At 42.0% G+C, this 21,882-nt stretch overlaps 1 protein-coding gene across 1 annotated transcript in view; it reads left to right on the top strand.

Annotated features, from left to right (window-relative positions):
• Positions 1–1,392: 1,392 nt before the first annotated feature.
• The window catches only part of pnpla8 (patatin-like phospholipase domain containing 8), a 21,671-nt gene continuing 1,181 nt past the window's right edge, over positions 1,393–21,882 (top strand). Inside the window, exons 1-9 of the mRNA XM_027140919.2 lie at positions 1,393–1,741; positions 3,545–4,705; positions 6,354–6,503; positions 7,513–7,664; positions 7,802–7,896; positions 9,269–9,440; positions 9,601–9,658; positions 10,260–10,454; positions 19,735–19,930. Of these exons, the coding sequence (XP_026996720.1) occupies positions 3,602–4,705; positions 6,354–6,503; positions 7,513–7,664; positions 7,802–7,896; positions 9,269–9,440; positions 9,601–9,658; positions 10,260–10,454; positions 19,735–19,930 (2,122 nt within the window). The 5' untranslated portion in view covers positions 1,393–1,741; positions 3,545–3,601. The remainder of the gene's footprint in view (positions 1,742–3,544; positions 4,706–6,353; positions 6,504–7,512; positions 7,665–7,801; positions 7,897–9,268; positions 9,441–9,600; positions 9,659–10,259; positions 10,455–19,734; positions 19,931–21,882) is intronic.

Consider the following 21,882-nt stretch of genomic DNA (forward strand, 5'->3'; position numbering starts at 1 on the left):
CTAGAACAATCTAGAATATCCAGAAAACTGGTGCATAAAATAGACCCGTCAGGTTTGAAAGCTACGTGATGGCATGAAATTTAAACACTAACTGTAATTTCAATATATTTCTATATTGATTTAGGTCGTTGCATATATTTTTGAAAGCATCTTTACTTTTTTCACACTCACTTTCTACTATCTTTGTATATATAAGTTAAATATAAGACTTCAGTCTGTAAAGGTCTGTAAAAGACATCAACTACACCAACTACAAGAAACCGTCCCTCAGCATTATGGCAAATCATCAACTTGCTGAAGACCTGAATGAGTTTTATCATAGATTCAAACAATCCAGAGTGAAGTAAAGGGCTCAGAAGATCACTCTGGATTCCTCACATTTAAGTCATCCACTTTATGAACATTCAGCATCTGGCCGGAGCTTTAGAGCCCCAAATACCAGCACAACCAGGCACAAGAACAGTTTCTTCCCCTAGACAATCTACCTCATGAGCAGTTAAACGTTCCACCATTACGCTATAACAACGTGGGATAATTTTACATTTATTTGTTACCACCTCCGTCCTATTACATTCTGTTCTATTCTATCATCTATAATCTATAGTGCAACTGTACATTGCACTATTATTTTTTTTGTCTTAGTATTAGTATTTACATATGTGTATTTTTTATTTGTTAATTCATTTATTCTTCTCATCTTATTTTTATTGACTGTGTGTTCTTGTCTTCTCTGTGTACTGAAAGCATCCATGGCAATAAAGCGCCTTCTGATTCAGATTCTGATTCTTATATAGATAAAGTTTGGATAAGACACAAAAAACATGTTAAAGGTCCCCTATAGTAAGTAAGCATCTAAATAGAGAGACATACCCAGTACACACACACACACACACACAGAGAGAGAGAGAGAGAGAGAGAGAGAGAGAGAGAGAGAGAGAGAGAGAGAGAGAGAGAGAGAGAGAGAGAGATTACGACCGGTGGTGTTTATTGTAAGTGTTTATTGCTTTTTGGACTCCTTTATCATAATGTTGCTCCCATATAAAACAGTTCAGCACAAGCCCAGACATGTTTAAGGTCCTGATTGAGGGGACAAAGTCCCGTCCAGAGACAAGCTGTTTAGTGTTGAGGTTTTGTTCAAACCCACCATCGAAAATAACCTCTCTAATGCATAAGTTTTTTTTTTCCATTGGTTGTGTTAAATCTTACCTATATACAATAGTGCTATTTTCTGATTGGCTATTGTGTAGTCTCTTTTTCTGATTGGCTGATAAGTGTCAGGCTCGACTAAGCACTCCAGGGGAGGTGGTTCCATAGAGACAGCGGTGCGGACGGATACATTTTGGGCGCTGCGGCTTATTAAATATATGATAAATAGTCAAAAGGTTTTTCTGCGTGAGAAATACAATGTGTTGCGGGAGAGCGTGAATGCGTGAGAAAAGCCGCAATGCGTGACTGTCACTCTCAATGCGTGACACTTGACAGCCCTGCGTACTATATACTCTCACTTCCCTGTAAAATGGCATGTATATAGGTCTAGTCACTGTAGCCAATCAGCGTTCGTTCCTCTAGTCAGGCGTCGCCATGAGCCAATCACAAGCGCGATAAAATCACATGATCATTGTTTTTTTCCTCTGCCCTAGATGTTATTTACCTCAGAGAAACTGTCAGCTGGAATAACCTCAATAGGCCAAAAGTTCGCTTTTTAATGCCTTTTCCTTTCTAAACCCAGTAACTTCTACAGGTACGTGTCCACAATGTGTTCCCTGATTAAATTATTTGTAGTCAATCGCGATTAATATAAACGTTTAAAGAGCGGCTAGTGTCCTGTTGTGTTTAGCTTAGCATCATTGGTGTCAGAGTTAGCTAGTTAAAATCTAGCCCTGTTGCTTACTTAGTTAAATCAACTCGTGTTAAATGTTATTAGCTTAAGTTAAGAGTCAGAGTCGATGGGTTATTAACTTTTACTAGCTTTAAATCAGACACATAAGTCAGTAGTGTCAGTTGTTTAACTAGTACTGTCAGTTGTTTATTAGGGACTTATGTGATGATCCACGTGCGCCGAATGTAAGCTAACTAGTCCTAGTTAGTCCTTTTTACTAGCTTTAAATCAGACACAAAAGTCAGTAGTGTCACTTGTTTAACTAGTACTGTCAGTTGTTTATTAGGGACTTATGTGATGATCCAAGTGCGCCGAATGTAAGCTAACTAGTCCTAGTTAGTCCTTTTTACTAGCTTTAAATCAGACACAAAAGTCAGTAGTGTCAGTTGTTTATCAGGGACTTATGTGAGGATCCAAGTGCTCTGAGTGTAAGCTAACTAGTCCTAGTTAGTCCTTTTACTAGCTTTAAATCAGACACATAAGTCAGTAGTGTCAGTTGTTTAACTAGTACTGTCAGTTGTTTATTAGGGACTTATGTGATGATCCAAGTGCGCCGAATGTAAGCTAACTAGTCCTAGTTAGTCCTTTTTACTAGCTTTAAATCAGTCACATAAGCCAGTAGTGTCAGTTATTTAACTAGTTTAACTAGTTATTTAACTAGTCTAGTCAATAAGGAAAAGGTCCTCACTAAAAACACACATGTTCATGCTGAATTATTTGAGATAATTTGTTAGTACTATATTTTTGTTATTGCTTTGTAAAGTTCATATGTTACATTCATTCATTTATTTATTTTATTCTGGTGGACCCAGAGCCTATACTGGGAAAACTGGGAGTGAAGTGAGAAAACACCCTGGATGGGATGTTGGTCTGTCGAAGGGCGACGTGCACATAGACATTAACATCTAGAGGCAATTTTATCATTGTCTCATTTAGGAAGAACCTGAGACAGAATCGAACCCCAGAGACTAGATCTTTAAGTATTTGTGCGTTCAGAGTAGCATTTACTAGAATAATATGAATCGAGATGTTCATCCTTAAGAAATAACACTCTAGTCTAATAATCATTAGACTAGGGAGGTGGTAGCCTGGTATTTAAAGTGCTGGATTATCAATCGAAAGGTTGTGAGTTCGTTCCCAAGTCCACCAGGCTGCCACTGCTGGGCCCCTGAGCAAGGCCCTTTACCCTCAGTTACTCAGTTATATATAAAACGAGACAGAAGGTATGTCACTCTGGATAAGTGCTAAATGCTGGAAATGTAAATCATCATCGACAATTTCTTTTCTCTCTGATCATTTTATAGTGAGGTTCATGAAAACGTCATTAGAACGGATGTAATATTAGCACAGAGCTTTGGACGTTTATTTATTTAATCAGAATGAACAGATGAGGAGGAGAGAGAGCTGGACAGGACTAAAGTGCCGCTGCATCGCTCTCTTTAGGTAGAGATTAAGTGGAAGCCGAATCATGAAACGAATTCTTTTGCTATAAAAAGACTAACGAGCAAGTCGTAAAGTCGTAGTATTAAATTTCTGTGCTGACCAAAATGATAAAAGTACACAGAACACTCATAGTTTCTCGTTTTAGTCTCGTTCTAGAGACTTTCTGATTGTAAGAGACATGCTGCATATTTATGTCTGTGTGATCTGTTTTTTTCCCCTTAGGCATTTCAACAACATAAGGATGTGTTACCTGATTGTTAACTTCACTGAAGTGAAGGCATGAATTTTATATGGGTTTCGGAGTCATATTCGCTGTCTCTGAATAAGGCAATACACTTGTGGTACACACAAGGCCAGAGGTTCGTGACTCTCTCGGTCTCACCGCTGTCTCATCATCTGGTTGGTCATCTTCATTTCAAAAGTTCTTTGCGCTACCGATTTGGAGACATCCAGCGCATCCAGAAGTGCAGCATCCTGAGATTATGTCCCTGCCGAAATAATTCCCTCAAGCACAAAGATTTGCTTTACACCAGTGCTTCCAATTTCAGTTCCACGGCCTGCCTTCGTTCCATCGACCAGAGCTATCGCATGTCACGCCTCAAGACCACGTTGGAATCCGTATCAAAAGCCGTGAGTGGGACGCAAGCAGAGTTTCTCTCCAGGATAGCACGGCTCAAACCCGGTGCCAGAGACGGCGGCGCCGGTGCAGAGACAACACCTCTTCAAAATACATCTACGCCAGCACTTGTATCTCATCCACCATCATCTAATGCAGCCGTAACATCAAGTACAAGCCTTCCTGTAACCTCCTCTGCCTCGGCCCCGTATGTCCAATCCGAAGTAAAATCTAAAAAATCTCAATCTCAGACCTCTAAAACAAATGGACAAGATACACCCACAGCATCTACGTCAGCAACTCCGCCCACCATCTTTACATCCTACAGACCGAATACACATCTCTTTCACCCAAGTTCCTTCAGCGCCAACTTAGATGAGACGTACAGTTACCTGGCGCACCACATAAACTCTCATTTTAGCGGCTACGCTACAGATAAGGAAAAAAAGACGGAGGCAAACGATTGTTCGGATCAGTCGTCTAATTCCAGCCATCCAGCCGTCGATAACCCTGAAGTATCTGCTCCTGTGTCAGACTCAGGTTCTGCCTTGTCACCCAAAAAAGGCCTAGGACATTATCTGACATACAAACCTACCGTCCAGGCGTTTGTAGGGAACTACATCACCCCTTTAGTTCCCAGGTTTATGACCGAATCAAATCGTGTGCTTCCAGAAACGGATAAATCTCTTCCTCCTGAAATGGTCGAGGACAAAGAGAAGAAAGCAGCAGAGGAAAAGGCCAGGAGACTAATGCTTCAAAGAGAGAAGGTATGCTACAAAATTCACGTTAATAGTTAATATCGAACTAATCCAACACCACAAGACATGATGTTCTAGCACTAATAAGAGCTATAGTATAGACCTACGATTTAAAGTTCAAGGATGACACGTTATACTTTTATATTTGTTTGTAATTTACAATTAATGTTGTCGAAGTGGTTTAACGTCCTCAAAACCAGTTTTAACCAGTCATCGTCTCACTAGCTTTTCTATTTCCGAGAAATCACCAGAAGGCGTATTTACTCAACGTCGCCATAGTAACAGTGTTTATCAGTGTTTTACTTGAAACATTCTGGAGAGAGAATGTTTGTGTCTAAACTTCACGAGTGTATAAATGTCACATCATTTGAGACTAAGGAGAAACCGCGTGCGCTCTTTGCTATCGTGGCCATCTGACTGCTCTAGAGACCATGGCGGTTAAACGTGCAGGAGGTGTAAGGAGGAGCCTAGACGAGGAAGAGCGTAGAGTGGTCTGGTAAAGCACTGGCTGTAAAAGCGAGGAGAAGAATCTTAAAATCAATGCAGTGTTTAATAGGGAGTCAGTGGAGGTGATGGTGGGGGGTGTGATGCATGATGGGACGTTGGGTCGGCGGTTATGATACCTGAATTTCCAGGCTATAAAATGCATACATTTTTTGTGTGTTTCTGTATGTGGCCAGAGTCATAAAGTTTACTGTTTTGTACAGGAGACGGTCCACATGCGCCGTACTGTCTTCACTCCAGTTATCTTAAAAATAAACGATCTTTGGTCGCATTGTTGCTGCGATACTCTGTGATACTCTCTGGCAGCTTAATGTAATATCTTCTTAGAAGCAGAAAATACGTCGACGTATTTTGTGTTGGAGTTAAAAAGCTTTGTCCTTTTTCTTTGTTTTAAACCTTTCTTTAGTACATCATACACTATTAAAATTCTCCATGGAATGTTCTATGAGTGTTTATCTATAAATAAGCAGACAGGCCCTTATTGAGGGCTATTAATCAACTTGATCTCTGTGGGGTTTTTTTTTTGTGACCTCTATACATATTACTGCGAAATATGGATTTGTAAAGTAGAGAGATAAGACCTCATAACAGCATGAAGCTTTTCATTACAGCGCTTAGTATGGACCTAGGAATGTGTGTATAACAGCGTGTCACATGTGGGAAGGAGGGAAGGAAGGAAAGAAGGAGGGAAGGGTAGAAAAATTTAAAGGAGGGGAGGAAGGATTGAAGGAAAGAAGGGGGGGAAGGAAAAACAGAAGGAATAATTGAAGGATAGAAAGAAGGAAGGCATGAAGGGAAGAAAGGAAGGAGGGAAGGGAAGAAAGAAGAAAGGAAGGAGGGGAGGATAGAAAAAATTAAAGGAGTGAATGAAAAAAGAAGGAAGGAGGGGAAGAAGGATCGAAGGAAATAAAGAAGGAGGCAGGGAAGGAAATAAATAAACAGGGAGGGAAGAAATGAAAGATGAAACGAGGGCAGAAAAGAAAGAAAGAAGGAATGAGGGATGTAAGGAAAGAAAGAAATAAGGAAGGAGGGAGAGAAGGAAGGACTGAAGGAAAGAAAGATGGACTGCGTGAATGGAAGAAAGACAATAGAGTACGTGTTAATACAGTAGTAAGACTCCCTCTCTTTCTCTGTCTCTCTCTCTCTCTCTCAGATCATTGCCCGAGTGAGTGTGGATAATCGAACACGAGCTCTGGTCCAGGCCCTGCGCAGAGCATCAGATGTGAGGCTTTATATCAGCAGGGTGGAGGAGCTGAGCTACCATCTGTTGGAGTTCCCTGAGACTAGGGTGGTGGCTGTCAAGGTAAATTATAAAAAAAAAAAAAAACAAGACTTTCATTCAGTTCCTCCCACTAAACTCCATAAAGATCAAGTAAATGGTAAAGGAATGGCTCAGGCAGATGTGGACCTTATCGACTGTAAATTAAAAGCAGATGAAATGAAATGCAGAATGATCTCGTATTCATTAGAGGTCTATACACGGGTGTAGAACTTTAACTACATCACCGGCCTGCTAGCTGCTAGATATTTACTTACAACAATATTAGCTAAACAAAAACATAGCCTTGATTATTGTATCTAGCTCGTTAACGTCCTGTACGTTTTAAACAAATTTAAAAATGCTTTGCTAGGAGAGGATGTGAATAAAAATGTAGCCATTTAGGTGTAGATTTGTATTAATACAGACTCAATCAATTTCCTTTGGTTGACATTTACGACATTTGGCAACCTGACTCCCCTTATCGAGGCGACTTACATTTGTATCTCATTTTATAAAACTGAGCATTCATAAGGTTAAGGGCCTTACTCAGGGGCCCAACGGGTGCAGCTTGGTTGACTAACACCTTATTCGCTAGGCTACAACATCCCCACAGTAGCTATATCATGTACCAGCTCAAATATTGGACTAATGGGTGGAATGAATGCTAGTTCTATGCAGTGTTCGTCCTTGTGAACGTGGACTAATGTTCACATGGATGTCCAAGAAGTTGCATTGTAGTTTAAAAGTAAAATGTTTGTCTTTATTATGTGGAAATTTGTACGAAGCATGGTGGTGGCAGCATGCTAGTGAAGAGTTCATGAGACATCAGGGTCTTAGCTGTGTAGTGTAGAGTCCAGATCCTGTTGGTTCTGGTGTAGATTGTTCTGTATCTCTTCCTGAATGGAAGGAGGTTGAATAGGGACTAGATGTCTAGTCATTCCATTATCCATCTGTTTTGGCACAAATGATGTTCCTTCAAGTATGAAATTTGTATACATAACCTCTAACGTGTGAGTTTTTTTTTTTTTTTTACCGGCTTTGTTCTCACCAGGAGAAGGTGATTCCATGCTTGCTGCGCCTGAGGAAGGCTAACGATCTTTCTCTAAAGGCGGCGGTCAGAGAGGCCCTCACTCTCGTAGGCTACGTCGACCCAGTGAAAGGCAGAGGGATTCGCATCCTGTCCATCGACGGTGGAGGCACGAGGTACGTATCCTAACCTCACCAGTTAACTCGCATCTCCATTCAAATAAATTCGGCATTAGAACAAATTACAGCAGCGAGATCTGCGCACTGCATTTCTACAGTCCGGTTTATGTGTCTGTGTGTGGCTTTACTTTCAGAGGACTGGTGGCCCTTCAGTGCCTACAGAAGCTGGAAGAGATGTCGGGAAAATCGATTTACCAGCTGTTTGATTACATCTGTGGTGTGAGCACAGGTCTGTGTACGAGTTTGAAAATGTCCCTGTGAAGAATAACGCGTTAGGTTTAATATTTGAGCGCATTGTACTTATGACAGAAAGCGACTCCTCCTTTAGGAAAGGTATCACTAGCACATAACTCTGATTGTATATCAGTTATCCTGATGGGTAGCAGATTCACTCATTCATTCATTCATTCATTCATTCATTCATTCTCTACCGCTTATCCGAACTTCTCGGGTGACGGGGAGCCTGTGCCTATCTCAGGCGTCATCGGGCATCGAGGCAGGATACACCCTGGATGGAGTGCCAACCCATCACAGGACACACACACACTCTCATTCACTCACACACTCAGAAACTACGGACAATTTTCCAGAGATGCCAATCAACCTACCATGCATGTCTTTGGACCGAGGGAGGAAACCGGAGTACCCGGAGGAAACCCCCGAGGCACGGGGAGAACATGTAAACTCCACACACACAAGGCGGAGGCGGGAATCGAACCCCCAACCCTGGAGGTGTGAGGCAAACGTGCTAACCACTAAGCCACCGTGCCACCGGTAGCAGATTCATAAACTTTAATTTTGTCATTTTTATCCTTTTTATATCTACGTTTTAGAGATTTCTTGCAGTTCATCTTATGAACACCAGGGGGAGCTCTTAGCATTATTCAGGTCAAATTCAGCTTTCCCGCATTATAATGTCTTTAATCTGTCAATAACCAGATCTCAAGAGTATTTAGTATCGTATTCAGTATTTATTTTAATATTCTGTTCATCCTTTATTTTTAAATCATGGTTGCTTCCAAATTCTGTGTAATCTCCTGTGAAAGTGCAGGATGGAGACATATTAGGTATTTTCTGTGCATATTCAACCACGTTGGCAGAGCAGCAGTGCTGTGATGTGTGTGTGTGTGTGGGGGGGGGGGGGGTGCTTTAAATGTACAAAGCCTTAATGCTGCACAATGTCTGCTTCTCTTGAAAGCTACTCTGACAGGGGTGCTGGCATCGTGCCTCAGGGAAGCAACTGGTCACATGACCGGTTTACTCGGATCAGAAAACAACCTGGTCTGTTTACATTACTTAAAACCTACCGGATATGAGCAAGCAGCTTTATTCGATTTACAGCCTGGACACATTTCTCCATTTACTAAATGTTTTTACTATTTCAGAGTCCTGCTTTGTTCACAGAATAAACTGGCATAGAGGACGTGTGTGCTTTTAGATATTACATCTTTATTCTAAGTCGTATTCCTGATACGCTAGATGCTCTCTAGATAACGGAAGCTGAGGAATCACGGTTTTCGTCGAAGAGATCCATTTCAAAACTGTTCCATTTTCTATATCTGGTACGGATATCAACGCTCGTGTGTGTGTTTTCTCTTTAGGTGCAATATTAGGCTTCATGCTGGGTGTATATCATTTTCCACTGAGTGAGTGTGAGGAGATGTACAGAAAGCTGGGCTCTGATGTCTTCAGGCAGAACGTCATCGTGGGTACCATGAAGATGGGCTGGAATCACGCCTTCTACGACAGCGAAATCTGGGAGAAAGTTCTGAAGTGAGTGGTGTAGTGTAGAAAAAAAAAACAATAGACTAGGACAGAAATTCCAAAAATATAGATTTTTATTCTGTCAGACATTTTGATCCTGCAGTGTTAATTTGGATATTTGGGGTCATTGTGTTTGTTTAAAGATTCATCATTTTTCATTGCCATACAGGGAAAGAATGGGCTCTGACCTTTTGGTTGAAACCTCAAGAAACCCTGACTGTCCAAAGGTTAGTACATAAAAAAAACTAAATGATCAGATTAAAATCATTTAAAGGTGCGGTGCACGATGTTTGAGAAATGCTTTAGAAAACCGAGTCGGGCCAACAAACGTGTAGCCAATGAGCAGAAAGGGGCGTGTCTTGTCAATATGTGGCGGAGAGAGCGTTCAGTGCGCGTGTGTGACATTAGCAGAAAGCGATTGAAACACTGACCTGGTGGATACCTGGCGTTACCTCTGCCTCGGGTTCTAGGTGTCGAACGTCGTCTTCCGCGTGAAACGGAGCTAAACCTTTCACGCTACAACACACAGTACTACAAAAACACATCTGTATTACCGTAGTATTACTCATTGTGTTCATTTACTGATAAAAATATCCCCTCGGCCAGCCGCCCCGGCAGGTTCCGCCATAATAGTCGCCTGGGTTACGTATGTACGTGTCGGGCAGAGCTATCAAAACAGGGGTTACACCAATTTGGGTTAAGGGCGTGTTTGTTTTGGTGATTTTCAAATGTCAACATTGGCTTTCATACATCGTGCACCGCTCCTTTAACAATCCAGATTTGTTTAGACTAAATGATGTGACATAGCTGTGTCTTCTCTTAACACAGGTGGCAGCAGTGAGCACTGTTGTAAATAAGGGCACGCCCTTAAAGGCATACGTATTCAGGAACTACAACCTGCCAGTAGGCGTGCGCTCCCACTACAGAGGCGGCTGCCAGCACAAGCTCTGGGAGGCAATACGAGCTTCATCAGCTGCTCCTGGATACTTCCAGGAGTTTGCACTGGGCACAGATTTACACCAGGTACGATCTGATAGGTTTCCTAACCATAACCGTTGTAAACTTGTAAACGTAAACTTGTAAACTGTATAAATCCTAGGCGAGTTTGACGTACAGAAACCTAATATCCGAAGCAACGAATCTCAATTCTGTCACTCTTCCTTATTAAGACGTATCATCTGTGTCTTAGCTGTTAACTCATTTTTTCCCCCAAGATTCGGTAGCCTATTTCCGGTCGTAGTGACGTTTACATCGTCACTCGTAGTAGGCTGGTGGAATTTCGGTGTTACGGAAGCAAACATGTAAGGAAATAAACAAACAGTTTTACGTTCATCACTGGAGCGTCCATTGGCTTCACAATATTCCCTCTGGAGACCCTTCTGAAAGCCATACAGTACCAGTACTGACTCACTCGTATATAATGAACATGGCTTGGCTTGTTTACCACTTCAGCTTCTCTTTACTTACGTGCATCATTTGGTGCTGGTCATTATTGCAGTGTCAGCACCTGCAGGAAAGGGATAAGATACGACTGCGGAAGGGACATAAAGAGGAAGAGACCCACAGACACGACGGCCGTCACGAACGGCGCACCACTTAAGCACGCCACTAATCACTACTTTTAGTCCATTAGGAGTTAAGAGACTGACAGAGAAAAATGACTCGGCGTGCAACACCTCACCTCAAAACTTCTGAATCCTTTGCTACACCTGACGGGGTTTTAAAGGCGAAGAAGGGCAATTGTGTCATTATGTCATGTCACCTTTGCTGCCTAAACCAGCTGACATATCAGCATTCAAAAGTTCATTCATTCATTCATTCATTTTCTACCGCTTATCCGAACTTCTCGGGTCACGGGGAGCCTGTGCCTATCTCAGGCGTCATCGGGCATCGAGGCAGGATACACCCTGGACGGAGTGCCAACCCATCACAGGGCACACACACACTCGCATTCACTCACACACTCTTCCTCTAATTTCGGTTGCTTTTTCAGTGCTAGCAGGTGAAAATAAAACCGTTGGAGAAACTTTATTTATTTATTTTATTTTATTTTATTATTTTTTTTACAGAGACATCCATAAAAGAGAACGATACTGTAAGCTATATTTTTAATTTGCATGGTTATAAGGTGGAATAATGTACATACAGCATAATAGTCACTACTCTTGAGTACTTGGGCTACTTTTGACTTTGAGCAGTATTTAGGACGAGTACTTTTACTCTACTCTCAGTACATTTTTTTGGGAAGTAGTAGTACTTTTACTTGAGTGAGTATGATTTTTCAGTACTCTTTCCACCACTGATATATACTGTAAATATTAGATTTTATAGTCATCATCAGATTTTTCCTGCTCTGGCTGCTCTCGGAGGAAATGGTCAGAGAGCAGGCGTAACAGCCGAACACTGTGTGTCTAATTGGAACATGTGGGACTTATGAGGAGGAATAAAAGAGAATTGCCAACGGGTCCCTGTAGAGAAAGGGTTTCCTCTGTATACGACACACACACACATGCACTCATCATGCACATATACACACACACACACACTGACATCCAGAAAGTAGAACATGTCGCTTTTTTTTTCTTCTTCTTCCATGTACCTGAAATGTATTAAACTCATCCGAGCTGAGTTTGAGCCACGTGGCAAACCAAGATTTATTAAAGCACGAGTTGACGCAAGAATTAATTTTGGTCAAGGTTTCCACTGTAGATGATCCTGAATATTCAGACCCATTATTTATTCAGGGCTGCTTTAAACATGCATAATGAGGATTCGATATTAAAACCCTGCACACTGATACTCAGCTCTACGTAGCTGTCGCTGCAGATTTGCATGTTGTCCCGAAGCTGAGAGTTACAGATATTGTTGGGCAGGGTTTAAAATAAAAAGGTCTTCACGGGTCCACTTAGATCCGAAAACCCGAGGTCCGACCCAAGACCCGAGCGGGTTCGGGTCTAAAAGTTTCACGTGTGCCTCAGACACGAGTCGGGTATAATAATAGCGGCGTCGGGTCTCGGGTAATTTAAAATGAATGTGTTTTTACCGAACGGAACCGAGAAGACCCGAACTGCTGTATCTCGTGTGTGTGCCTCAAGTCGAGTCCTTTTCCAACCTTTCCTCTGTTTGCCAAGACCGCTTGTGACATGTGGCTGGTGACGTGTGGCTGGCGGTAAGCTCATTTACGTTGAAACAGACCTGTCAATCAATTTTGAATCCACTCTGTAGCGGTTACTTTAGTGTAGAGTTTCGCAAAATTCGGGTCCAGTCGGGGTAAAAAAAATTGCCGTCGGACTCGGGTCTAATTTTTTTCGGGTTTGTCTCGGGTCAGGTCTTTCTTTAAAAAAAAAATAAAATTATGCACGGGTTCGGGTAAAAAGTGCTTCGGGTCACTTCGGGTCAGGTAGATTTCTTTAGACCCGAGAAGACCTCTAGTATAAAATGAACAAAAATAACAATGAAATGGTTTTGTAGGTAATATTCAACAGAAATCGTTCAATTCAAGAACCATTTATTTATTTATTTATTATTACTATTTTAAATAAGCGTCACAGAAGACATTTAAATTTGTTCAATCGACAAAACCAACGGCGTTGTTTTTATATATTATTTTTATTGAATTTGAATGTAAATCACATATAACTACATAATAATTATAAACATTTTAAATGCCACCATCCCATAATTCCCACAATTCTGTACGTATCAGTACTGAGCGAACTATTATTCCAATGCTCTCCTCCTTCTGAAGTAAAGCTGAAGTTCAGCTCCGAGGCGCAGACGTTGTTCTCAGTTTAAAAAAGCATCTGCTGCGTTTCATATCGATTCCTCTTTTTCTCGACCGACGCCCACAGAGCGGTCTGCTTCCTTCCAGTCACGTCACTATAAGACATTTATCTTGCCATTGCTCGTGTCATACGCACACGCATACGTTTGTTTACACCACAGTCTAAATCTTAATAGATAGCAAATTAATATTAGGTTACTTCTTATAAATTATTTTTGCTATGGTAATAGCTTATAAACAGGGACTTTCTGGTTGGAAGATATTTATTTAACATTTAACAGATATTTATATTACATTTAACAGAAAGAGTTGAGTGCGAGTACAGTCTGTCCAAGCAAGAGGAAGTTTTTAGAACAGAGAAGGGTCTCTGTAAAAGAAAGACAGAGGGAGAGACACACACACACACACAGAGACACACACACAGACAGAGAGAAAGACAGACAGAGGGAGAGGGAGACACAGAGAGAGACACACACATGCAGAGAGAGAGACACACACATGCAGAGAGAGAGACACACACACACACACAGAGAGAGACACACACACACAGAGAGAGAGGGAGACACACAGAGAGAGAGACACAGAGAGAGACACACACACACACAGAGAAAGAGACACACACACACACAGAGACACACACAGAGAAAGATAGGGAGAGACAAAGAGATAAAGAGAGAGAGGGATCGAGAGAGAGAGAGAGAGAGAGAGAGACACATGATTGTGATGGAACGACTGTTTATCAGGATCAGACTTATCTCACAAACGTTCCACAACATTAACCATTGTAATTTTTTGTTGTGGTCTAAGTGGAATAAAACACTTCAGACCATGTGGTGATCTGGAAATATCATGGTTTCCTGAAATGAACTTCATGGTTGTACCGGCACTCTGCTTGGCATCTCTCCATATCTCACCACCCCAGCGTGTATTATTATTATTATTATTATTATTATTATTATTATTACTAATGATAATATTATTATTAATATTGTTATTATTCTCACCGCACCGCCTGTTGTGTGTTATTCCTTACACAATAAAGTGTCTAAAATTCGCAACGTAATTGAGTTATCACTGTTACCACTGAACCCATTTCCTTGTAAACTGTCCTAGAAATCAAAAGAATGAAAGACTCATCACCTTTTCAGCAGACTGACATTGGCAAGCTGTCATCTACCCCAACAATTCTGCATCATTTACATATGCAAGCTTTACACCATGGCAGACCCAGAGGCAGGAAGTCGGTTCTGAATGCCCAAGCATGGCATCCTTTCAGCGGTTGCCACGGACTCTGCCAACGCGGCATCCAGGCACGAAGGCTGTTAGCTTGTTTGTGAGACGCTCAAGACAGAATTTAGAGTGCAGGAAAGCCACAGAGATGTGGAAATCGAGTCTAATCTCAGGTTTCAAAACCTGAAACTTCTAGACTAATAGAAGGAGACAGAAGGAATGGAAAACTCCGTCCCAGTTAAACCGAGTTATTACCCGCTTAGCCGTTAAAGCGTGAGCATCCTGTGATTGCCGAACTGGCACCGGTTCTTCCTTTAGATACTCATTGAACACTGAATGCTGGAAGGCTCGTGGCTGCCATGTTATTGTTTACTAGGCTAAAACACACCCACGGTGCAGCTCGATCTCTGTGGTACGAGGCCCGTAGGGACGTAGACGTGTTTGTTGATTATATTGACTGCCTAAGGGCAGAGTGAACACGTGTATATAACCCAGCTGGTTCCTTTTACACACACAAAATTATTAATTCAAGCCATATATATGCATATGTACATATGATTGACATATCTGGAAAATTGTCCGTTGTGTGTGTGTGTGTGTGTGTGTGTGTGTGTGTGTGTGTGTGTGAATGAATGAGAGTGTGTGTGTGTGCCCTGTGATGGGTTGGCACTCCGTCCAGGGTGTATCCTGCCTCGATGCCCGATGACGCCTGAGATAGGCACAGGCTCCCCGTGACCCGAGAAGTTCGGATAAGCGGTAGTGAATGAGTGAATGAATATTCTCATTCTTGATGTTTTTACTTTTAGTGATTACGAACATTTATTATGCACGAATCTCAAAGGAAAATCTGCCTCGCGTTTTATTTTTGTTTGTGGTTTATGTAGTTAATCGGTTCTAATCGGTTAATCTTTCCTTTTAATCTGAATGCGTTTTATATCATCATAAATCCTCCCGTCAGTCACTCATTTGCAATCGATTCCAAAAGACCAGAGGTTTTTAATCAAGCTTCTCATGTTTGTCTTCCGCGGTAGAGCTTCATTTCCTTGTGTGGTCTTAGCCTGAGGACGAGTTCTTGCTTAGACCAGATGGGACATTCTCGTCTCACGATTTTTGAAGACAACTTGAACCTCATTTGAAATGTCCACCTCCTCAAGTCAAAGGTCACGATGGAGAACTAGTCAGAGTAATTGCATAATGTCGCGTGAAATGACCTTTGGCCCCAGGCAATCAGGCGAGAGTCACGGCTGTCCGTCATAGTAAAGCGTTAGTGCTTTATTTGCTAGTGGCGCTGGACGGTGGACGGCGATAATGTTGACCCTTCGCTTAAATTTCGAACGTATTTGTGTCATTCCTCATTACTGAACCATTCTAGAGTACGCTACAGGGGCATGGGGACGAAAACGACTTTTATAACCCATTGGTAATGAATCTATCGATTGTGTTTAATAGTGTTTAGTAGTAAGGAATCCTAAGAATGTTAGGTGACCGGATATAAAGGATCATTTCTATTGTAATAGCCCTGAGGTTTAAAGAGGTCTCTTTCTTTAGCTTGATGAAATGACCATAAAAGCTTCTGGGCTCGAATATTCAAAAAAGGATCGATTTACTTTATCCTACTACATATAAATATATTCATTAATTATATTTGATTTAGTAACCACTGTTCAGTCAAGATTTATGACCGATGACTCGATTCTACAATCCAAATCGTATCTTTTTAGGTTGTTTTTTTTCCCCCCCCTTTATTAAATTGTTACATTCCCAGTTGTGTAAAAAAAAAAGTACAATTAACGATTACAATTTATATATAAAAAATGTCCAGCGATAGGTTTTCCTTTTCAACCAGATATTTTATTAATTAAATAATTTAAATACGCATTTACACTCTAATGCTTTCACTAATAAAAACTAATACTACCAAATTGCCCAAGAACTGCTAATAAGCTACCAGGGTAATAGTCAAAATCAAGCAGTAAATCAAATGTGGGTGTGATTTTATAATGAAACCACCTCCTTTTAGGCTTTGGTTGAAATGTGGGACGTTATAGAACATTTAGGGGCTTTTTACACCTGGTCACTTCCTGCGTTTTCTGTGATCCGATAGCTATCCGATGGTAAAAAGACCAGGTCTAAATGCACTCCGAAATGTTTTGGAGACGGATATAAACCCGATGGTACAAACCCCTTCAGGAGGTGGTCTGGGACGCGTTTCAGATGAAACTGGACAGGTGTAAATTAATGTGGTTGTTCAAGCCACATACGTCAGCGCTATACTCCTCCCAAACAGAGGTACGTCACAGGTGACCTCTCACCCAGGCGTCTCGTCGGGTCTTAAAACGCGCTGCTGCCGCCAGTGAAAACGCAGCAAACAATAAACGTTGTTTTTTGTAGCATAAATGTCGTAATCAGTTTTTTCGTCTTCTTTTTGATCGCGTTCTGAAAACCGCAGACACAAAAGTGTGTTCTGTTACAATTACCCCGGAAATGAGGTCAAATATATTAGCATTTTGGGCGGGAGCAGAAACATCGGATCGATATCTGATTCGCCGAGACGCGTTTATGTGGCCTGATGTAAATGGGACAGTTTTAACAAATCAGATAGCTATCGGATCAGAGACAACACACGAAGTGACCGGGTGTAAAAAGCCCTAAGTTCGGTTTGATAATCTGAAGCCTTCCAAAGATTTTCACTATACAGTAACAGACTTCAGTATGTTATCTGTTTTACTTGCACAATTCAAACCATTGTGTTTCAACATGCTTTTGTAATCAAATTATTATTCCATCATCGACTGGATTGCGTGTGTTGTGTAGTGACTTTGCACCATAAGAGAATACATAAGTATAAGTTAAACCCGACCTTTCCCCTGCCGCATGCTGGCTGTTTGGCCGACAGCCTCGGCTTTTTTTTTTTTGCGCCGTGATTTAGTCCAGCTTTCAGAGTGCACGGTGCCATTAAGCACACTTTTGTTTCAAACCTCGATCCACTCGGACTTAAATATACCTCCATTAAAGTGAGAACACGGCGTCGATCCAGATATGGATCTCTAAAGGCGTAAAAGCTTCCGAGGAAACGAAGCTCTAATGCTCATTGCCAGCAAGTGTGACAACCTTGTTTATCTCTCACTCTGTTTGTCTCTCTGTCTCTGTTTCTCTTCATCACCTTCTTTTCTCTGTTCTCTCACAAGTCTCTGTTAACACACAGATCAATCTGTAGTCCAATTTTCATCTATCCTGGCCTCGCGTTTGTGAATTTCTTGCAGTGCTTTTGTAAATTAACTATCGATCCATGCAGAGGTGTAACTCACCTTACAGGCATTAAACTTCTACGAAGAGGCTTGAATGTGCCAGACGGCTCGGACGAATATTAAAACAAACCTTGTTTTTATTAAATGTTAAATCTTTAAACTAATGAGTGCTTCTGACAAAGTGATTACTGTGCTGATGATGTGCTATTGCTCAAAGCAGTAGCTTTATCTCTGTTTAATAACTTGGGAGTGCTGAGGAAATGCCGTTTTACTCCAACTGCTTGTATGCTAAATATGTCTGTAGCAAACCCTGCAAATGCTTACATCAGCCTACATCAGTACAGTTGTATTTGGGATAAAAAGAAAAAAAATTAAATAATAGTAATCAAGTCAAGAGGCATTTATTGTCCTTTCGACCGTATGTGACTGAAGCAGTACGCAGTAAGCTTTGCGCCTGGATCATTGGTGCTACATAAAACAGCACAGAACTAGAGATAAAGTGTAATAATGAAAAATGAACGTATTGACTTTCGTGTGTGTGTGTGTGTCAGAGAGAGAGAGAGAGAGAGAGAGAGAGAGAGAGAGAGAGAGAGAGAGAGAGTGTGTGTGTGTGTGTGTGTGTGAGAGAGAGAGAGAGAGAGAGAGTGTGTGTGTCTGTGTGTGTGTGTGTGGGAGAGAGAGAGAGTGAGCAAGCGAGGTGTGTGTGTGTGTGTGAGAGTGTGTGTGTGAGAGTGTGTGTGTGTGTGTGTGTGTGTGTGTGTGTGTGTGTGTGTGAGTGTGTGAGTGTGTGAGTGTGTGAGTGTGAGTGTGTGAGTGTGTGAGTGTGTGAGTGTGAGTGTGTGAGTGTGAGTGTGTGAGTGTGTGAGTGTGTGAGTGTGTGAGTGAGTGTGTGAGTGTGTGAGTGAGTGAGTGAGTGAGTGAGTGAGTGAGTGAGTGAGTGAGTGAGTGAGTGAGAGAGAGAGAGTGTGTGTGTGTGTGTGTGTGTGTGTGTGTGTGTGTGTGTGTGTGTGTGTGTGTGTGTGTGTGTGTGTGTGTGTGTGTGTGTGTGTGTGTGTGTGAGAGTGAGTGAGTGAGTGTGTACCCAAGGCAGGCTCCAGACACATCATTGCCTCGTGCCCAGGATACATATAATGAATTAATAAACACTGTTAATAAAACAGGATGAAGTCTGTTGGTCTTTGCTTTGACTCAGCACTTTAACTCCTGTTCACAGCACCTTCACTGTCAGGATGTTCTCCTGACATCACTGAGGTTTGTCCAGTTTTTAGTGGTCAGCTTCAGACCCACATCCACTTTACTTTGTCTGAGAAACCTCGCAGCACTGATACAGTCTCCCACTTCTGTTGTCTTGTGTTCGCTCTCCATACTGAGTGCCAAACCCCCTTCCAGGGGAACATTGATCTTAGCTTGGCGAGTAAATTCATTATGCCCAGCCTGGGGTGGCAGGGGCAGGGGCAAAAGACTCCAGCGAGACTCCAGAGGCCCAAACCTCTCCTCTAAAACAGATGCCTCAAGAAAGCACTGAACCCAGGAGGACGTGCATCTGACCTTCAGTCCACTAATGAGGGACCTCCTCTTGCCATTTTTGAAGCTGCCCCTAAACTCCTCCTTTTATGTTCTCCTCACTGCCTTCGGGGATTCCACAAAAACATACTGGTGGATTTGGCAAGGAGTGAATTGTGTGTAAAACGTGTGCAAGTTGCCTTCAGAGAGATAGATGAATGGGAAGGAAGGAAGGAAAGAAAGAAGGAAAGAAAGAAAAAAGGAAGAAGGGAATAAAGAAAGAGTGAAGGAAAGTAAGAGAAAGAAAGTAAGAAAAAGAAAGAAAGAAAGAAAGGGGAAGGAAGGAGGGAAATTGTTAAAGCGCTATACAAATAGAATGTGTGTTAATATGTAAATAGGTGGTATTTAAGATTCACCTTTCTCTCTTTCTGCCTCTCTCTCTGTCGCTCTCTCTCTGTCTGTCTCTCTCTCTCCCTCTCTCTTTGCCTCTTTGCCTCTCTCTCTCTCTCTCTCTCTCTCTCTCTCTCTCTCTCTCTAGGATGGTGGTTTGCTGATAAACAATCCAACAGCTTTGGCCATCCATGAATGCCAGTGTCTGTGGCCCGGCACTCCCCTGCAGTGTGTGGTTTCTTTGGGCACAGGGCGCTTTGAGTCGTCCAGCAAGAACAACGCCACGTATACAAGCCTGAAGACTAAACTAAACCACGTCATCAGCAGCGCAACAGACACCGAAGGTGGGTGTGAACAAACATGGAGTTTTATATCGACAAACTTTCTCACTTACCAGCATTTGTAATTAAGAACAGTGCTAAATGAGCTCACTAGAACAAATCGGGTAGAAAATTCTCCATCTGTCGATCCAATGCAATTAAACGGCTAGAACAGTCGCATTCCTGCGCCGAACAGCGTACGTGCTTATGGCTCAGCACAAGATTAAATGTTCCTGCGTATAAGACGTCATGCCTTCTGTATGCATTCTATTATGGATTAAAATGGGTTTAATCATGGAGGTGATTTATAAATCTTGAGTTAACGGTCCTTCGGCCTTTATTTCTCACTCCCACTGTTTTCTAATAGAAATAATCGCTTATGTATGTTTCAGTGGATCTTTAATACGAGTTAATGGAGCTCTCCTGACAATAAAACACCTCCAGGTCTAATACAGTTTTTTTACACTCGGTCACTTCGTGTGTTGTCTCTGACCTGATAGCTATCTGATTTGTTAAAACTGTCCCATTTACATCAGGACACATAAACGCGTCTCAGCGACTCTGATATCGATCCGATCCTTTTACTCCCGCCCAAAATGCAGATATATTTGACCTCATTTCCGGGGTAATTGTAACAGAACACACTTTGGTGTATGTGGTTTTCAGAATGTGATCAAAAAGAAGATAAAAAAACTGGTTATGACGTTTATGCTACAAAAAAAACAGCGTTTACTGTTTGCTGCGTTTTCGCTGGCGGCGGCAGCAGCGCGTTTTAAGACCCGATGAGACGCCTGGGTGAAAGGTCACCTGTGACGTACCTCTGTTTGGGAGGAGTTTAGCGCTGACGTATGTGGCTTGAACAACCACATACATTTACACCTGTCCAGTTTCATCTGTAACGCGTCCCAGACCACCTCCCGAAGGGGTTTGTACCATCGGGTTTATATCCGTCTCCAAAACGTTTCGGAGGGCATTTAGACCTGGTCTTTTTACCCTCGGGTAGATATCGGATCACAGAAAACACAGGAAGTGACCAGGGGTAAAAAGCCCCTTTGTGTTTCATTTGCAAACTGATAATAAATAACCAATGGGCATTTATTATACCTTTTAAATTATAAACCAATGTTATTGAGCAGTAATTTACTTTAGACAGCGCTGCTGGTTCACAGGTTCGGTCGTCGTCCATGAAAAGTCTGTTTACTGTACATGACTGTTATGCTGAAAAGAGCATTAATGCTGTGGTGAATGTGCTGGACCCTGAGTGTGGTGAATGTGCTGGACCCTGAGGGTGGTGAATGTGCTGGACCCTGAGTGTGGTGAATGTGCTGGACCAGGAGTGTGGTGAATGTAGTGCATCAGCAGTCAGTGGTTTGTCTAAGCTCGGGAATCTTATCATTATTTAATAGGATTCAGACGGTTTAGCTGTTAGGAGAGAATCCCAGCTGAAAACTGACAGAACAGCCTCAAATAAGATGCTGTATAGAGATTGGAAAGAAGGAGGGAAGGGAAGAAAGAAGAAAGGAAGGAGGGGGAGGATAGAACAGTTTCAAGGAGTGAATGAAAAAAGAAAGAAAGAAGGATTGAAGGAAAGAATGAAAGAAGGAGGGAAGGAAAGAAAGAAAGAAACAGGGAGGGAAGAAAGGAAAGATGAAAGGAGTGAAGGAAGGAAGGAGTGAAGGAAAGAAAGATGGACTGTATGAAGGGAAGAAGGGAAGTGTTAATAGTAAGATTAACCATATTCATCTCTCTCTCTGTCTCTCTCTGTCTTTGTCTGTCTCTCTCACTCTCTCTCTGTGTCTCACTCTCTCTGCCCCCTGTCTCTGTCTGTCTCTGTGTCTCACTCTCTCTGCCCCCCCCTCTCTCTCTGTCTCTGTGTCTCACTCTGTCTCTGTGTCTCACTCTCTGTCTCTCTCTGTCCCTGTCTCGGTGTTTCACTCTCTCTGCCCTCCCCTCTGTCTTTCTCTCTCTCTGTCTCT

The sequence above is a fragment of the Tachysurus fulvidraco genome, chromosome 10 (assembly GCF_022655615.1).
Source record: "Tachysurus fulvidraco isolate hzauxx_2018 chromosome 10, HZAU_PFXX_2.0, whole genome shotgun sequence".
Taxonomy (NCBI): Eukaryota; Metazoa; Chordata; class Actinopteri; order Siluriformes; family Bagridae; genus Tachysurus; species Tachysurus fulvidraco.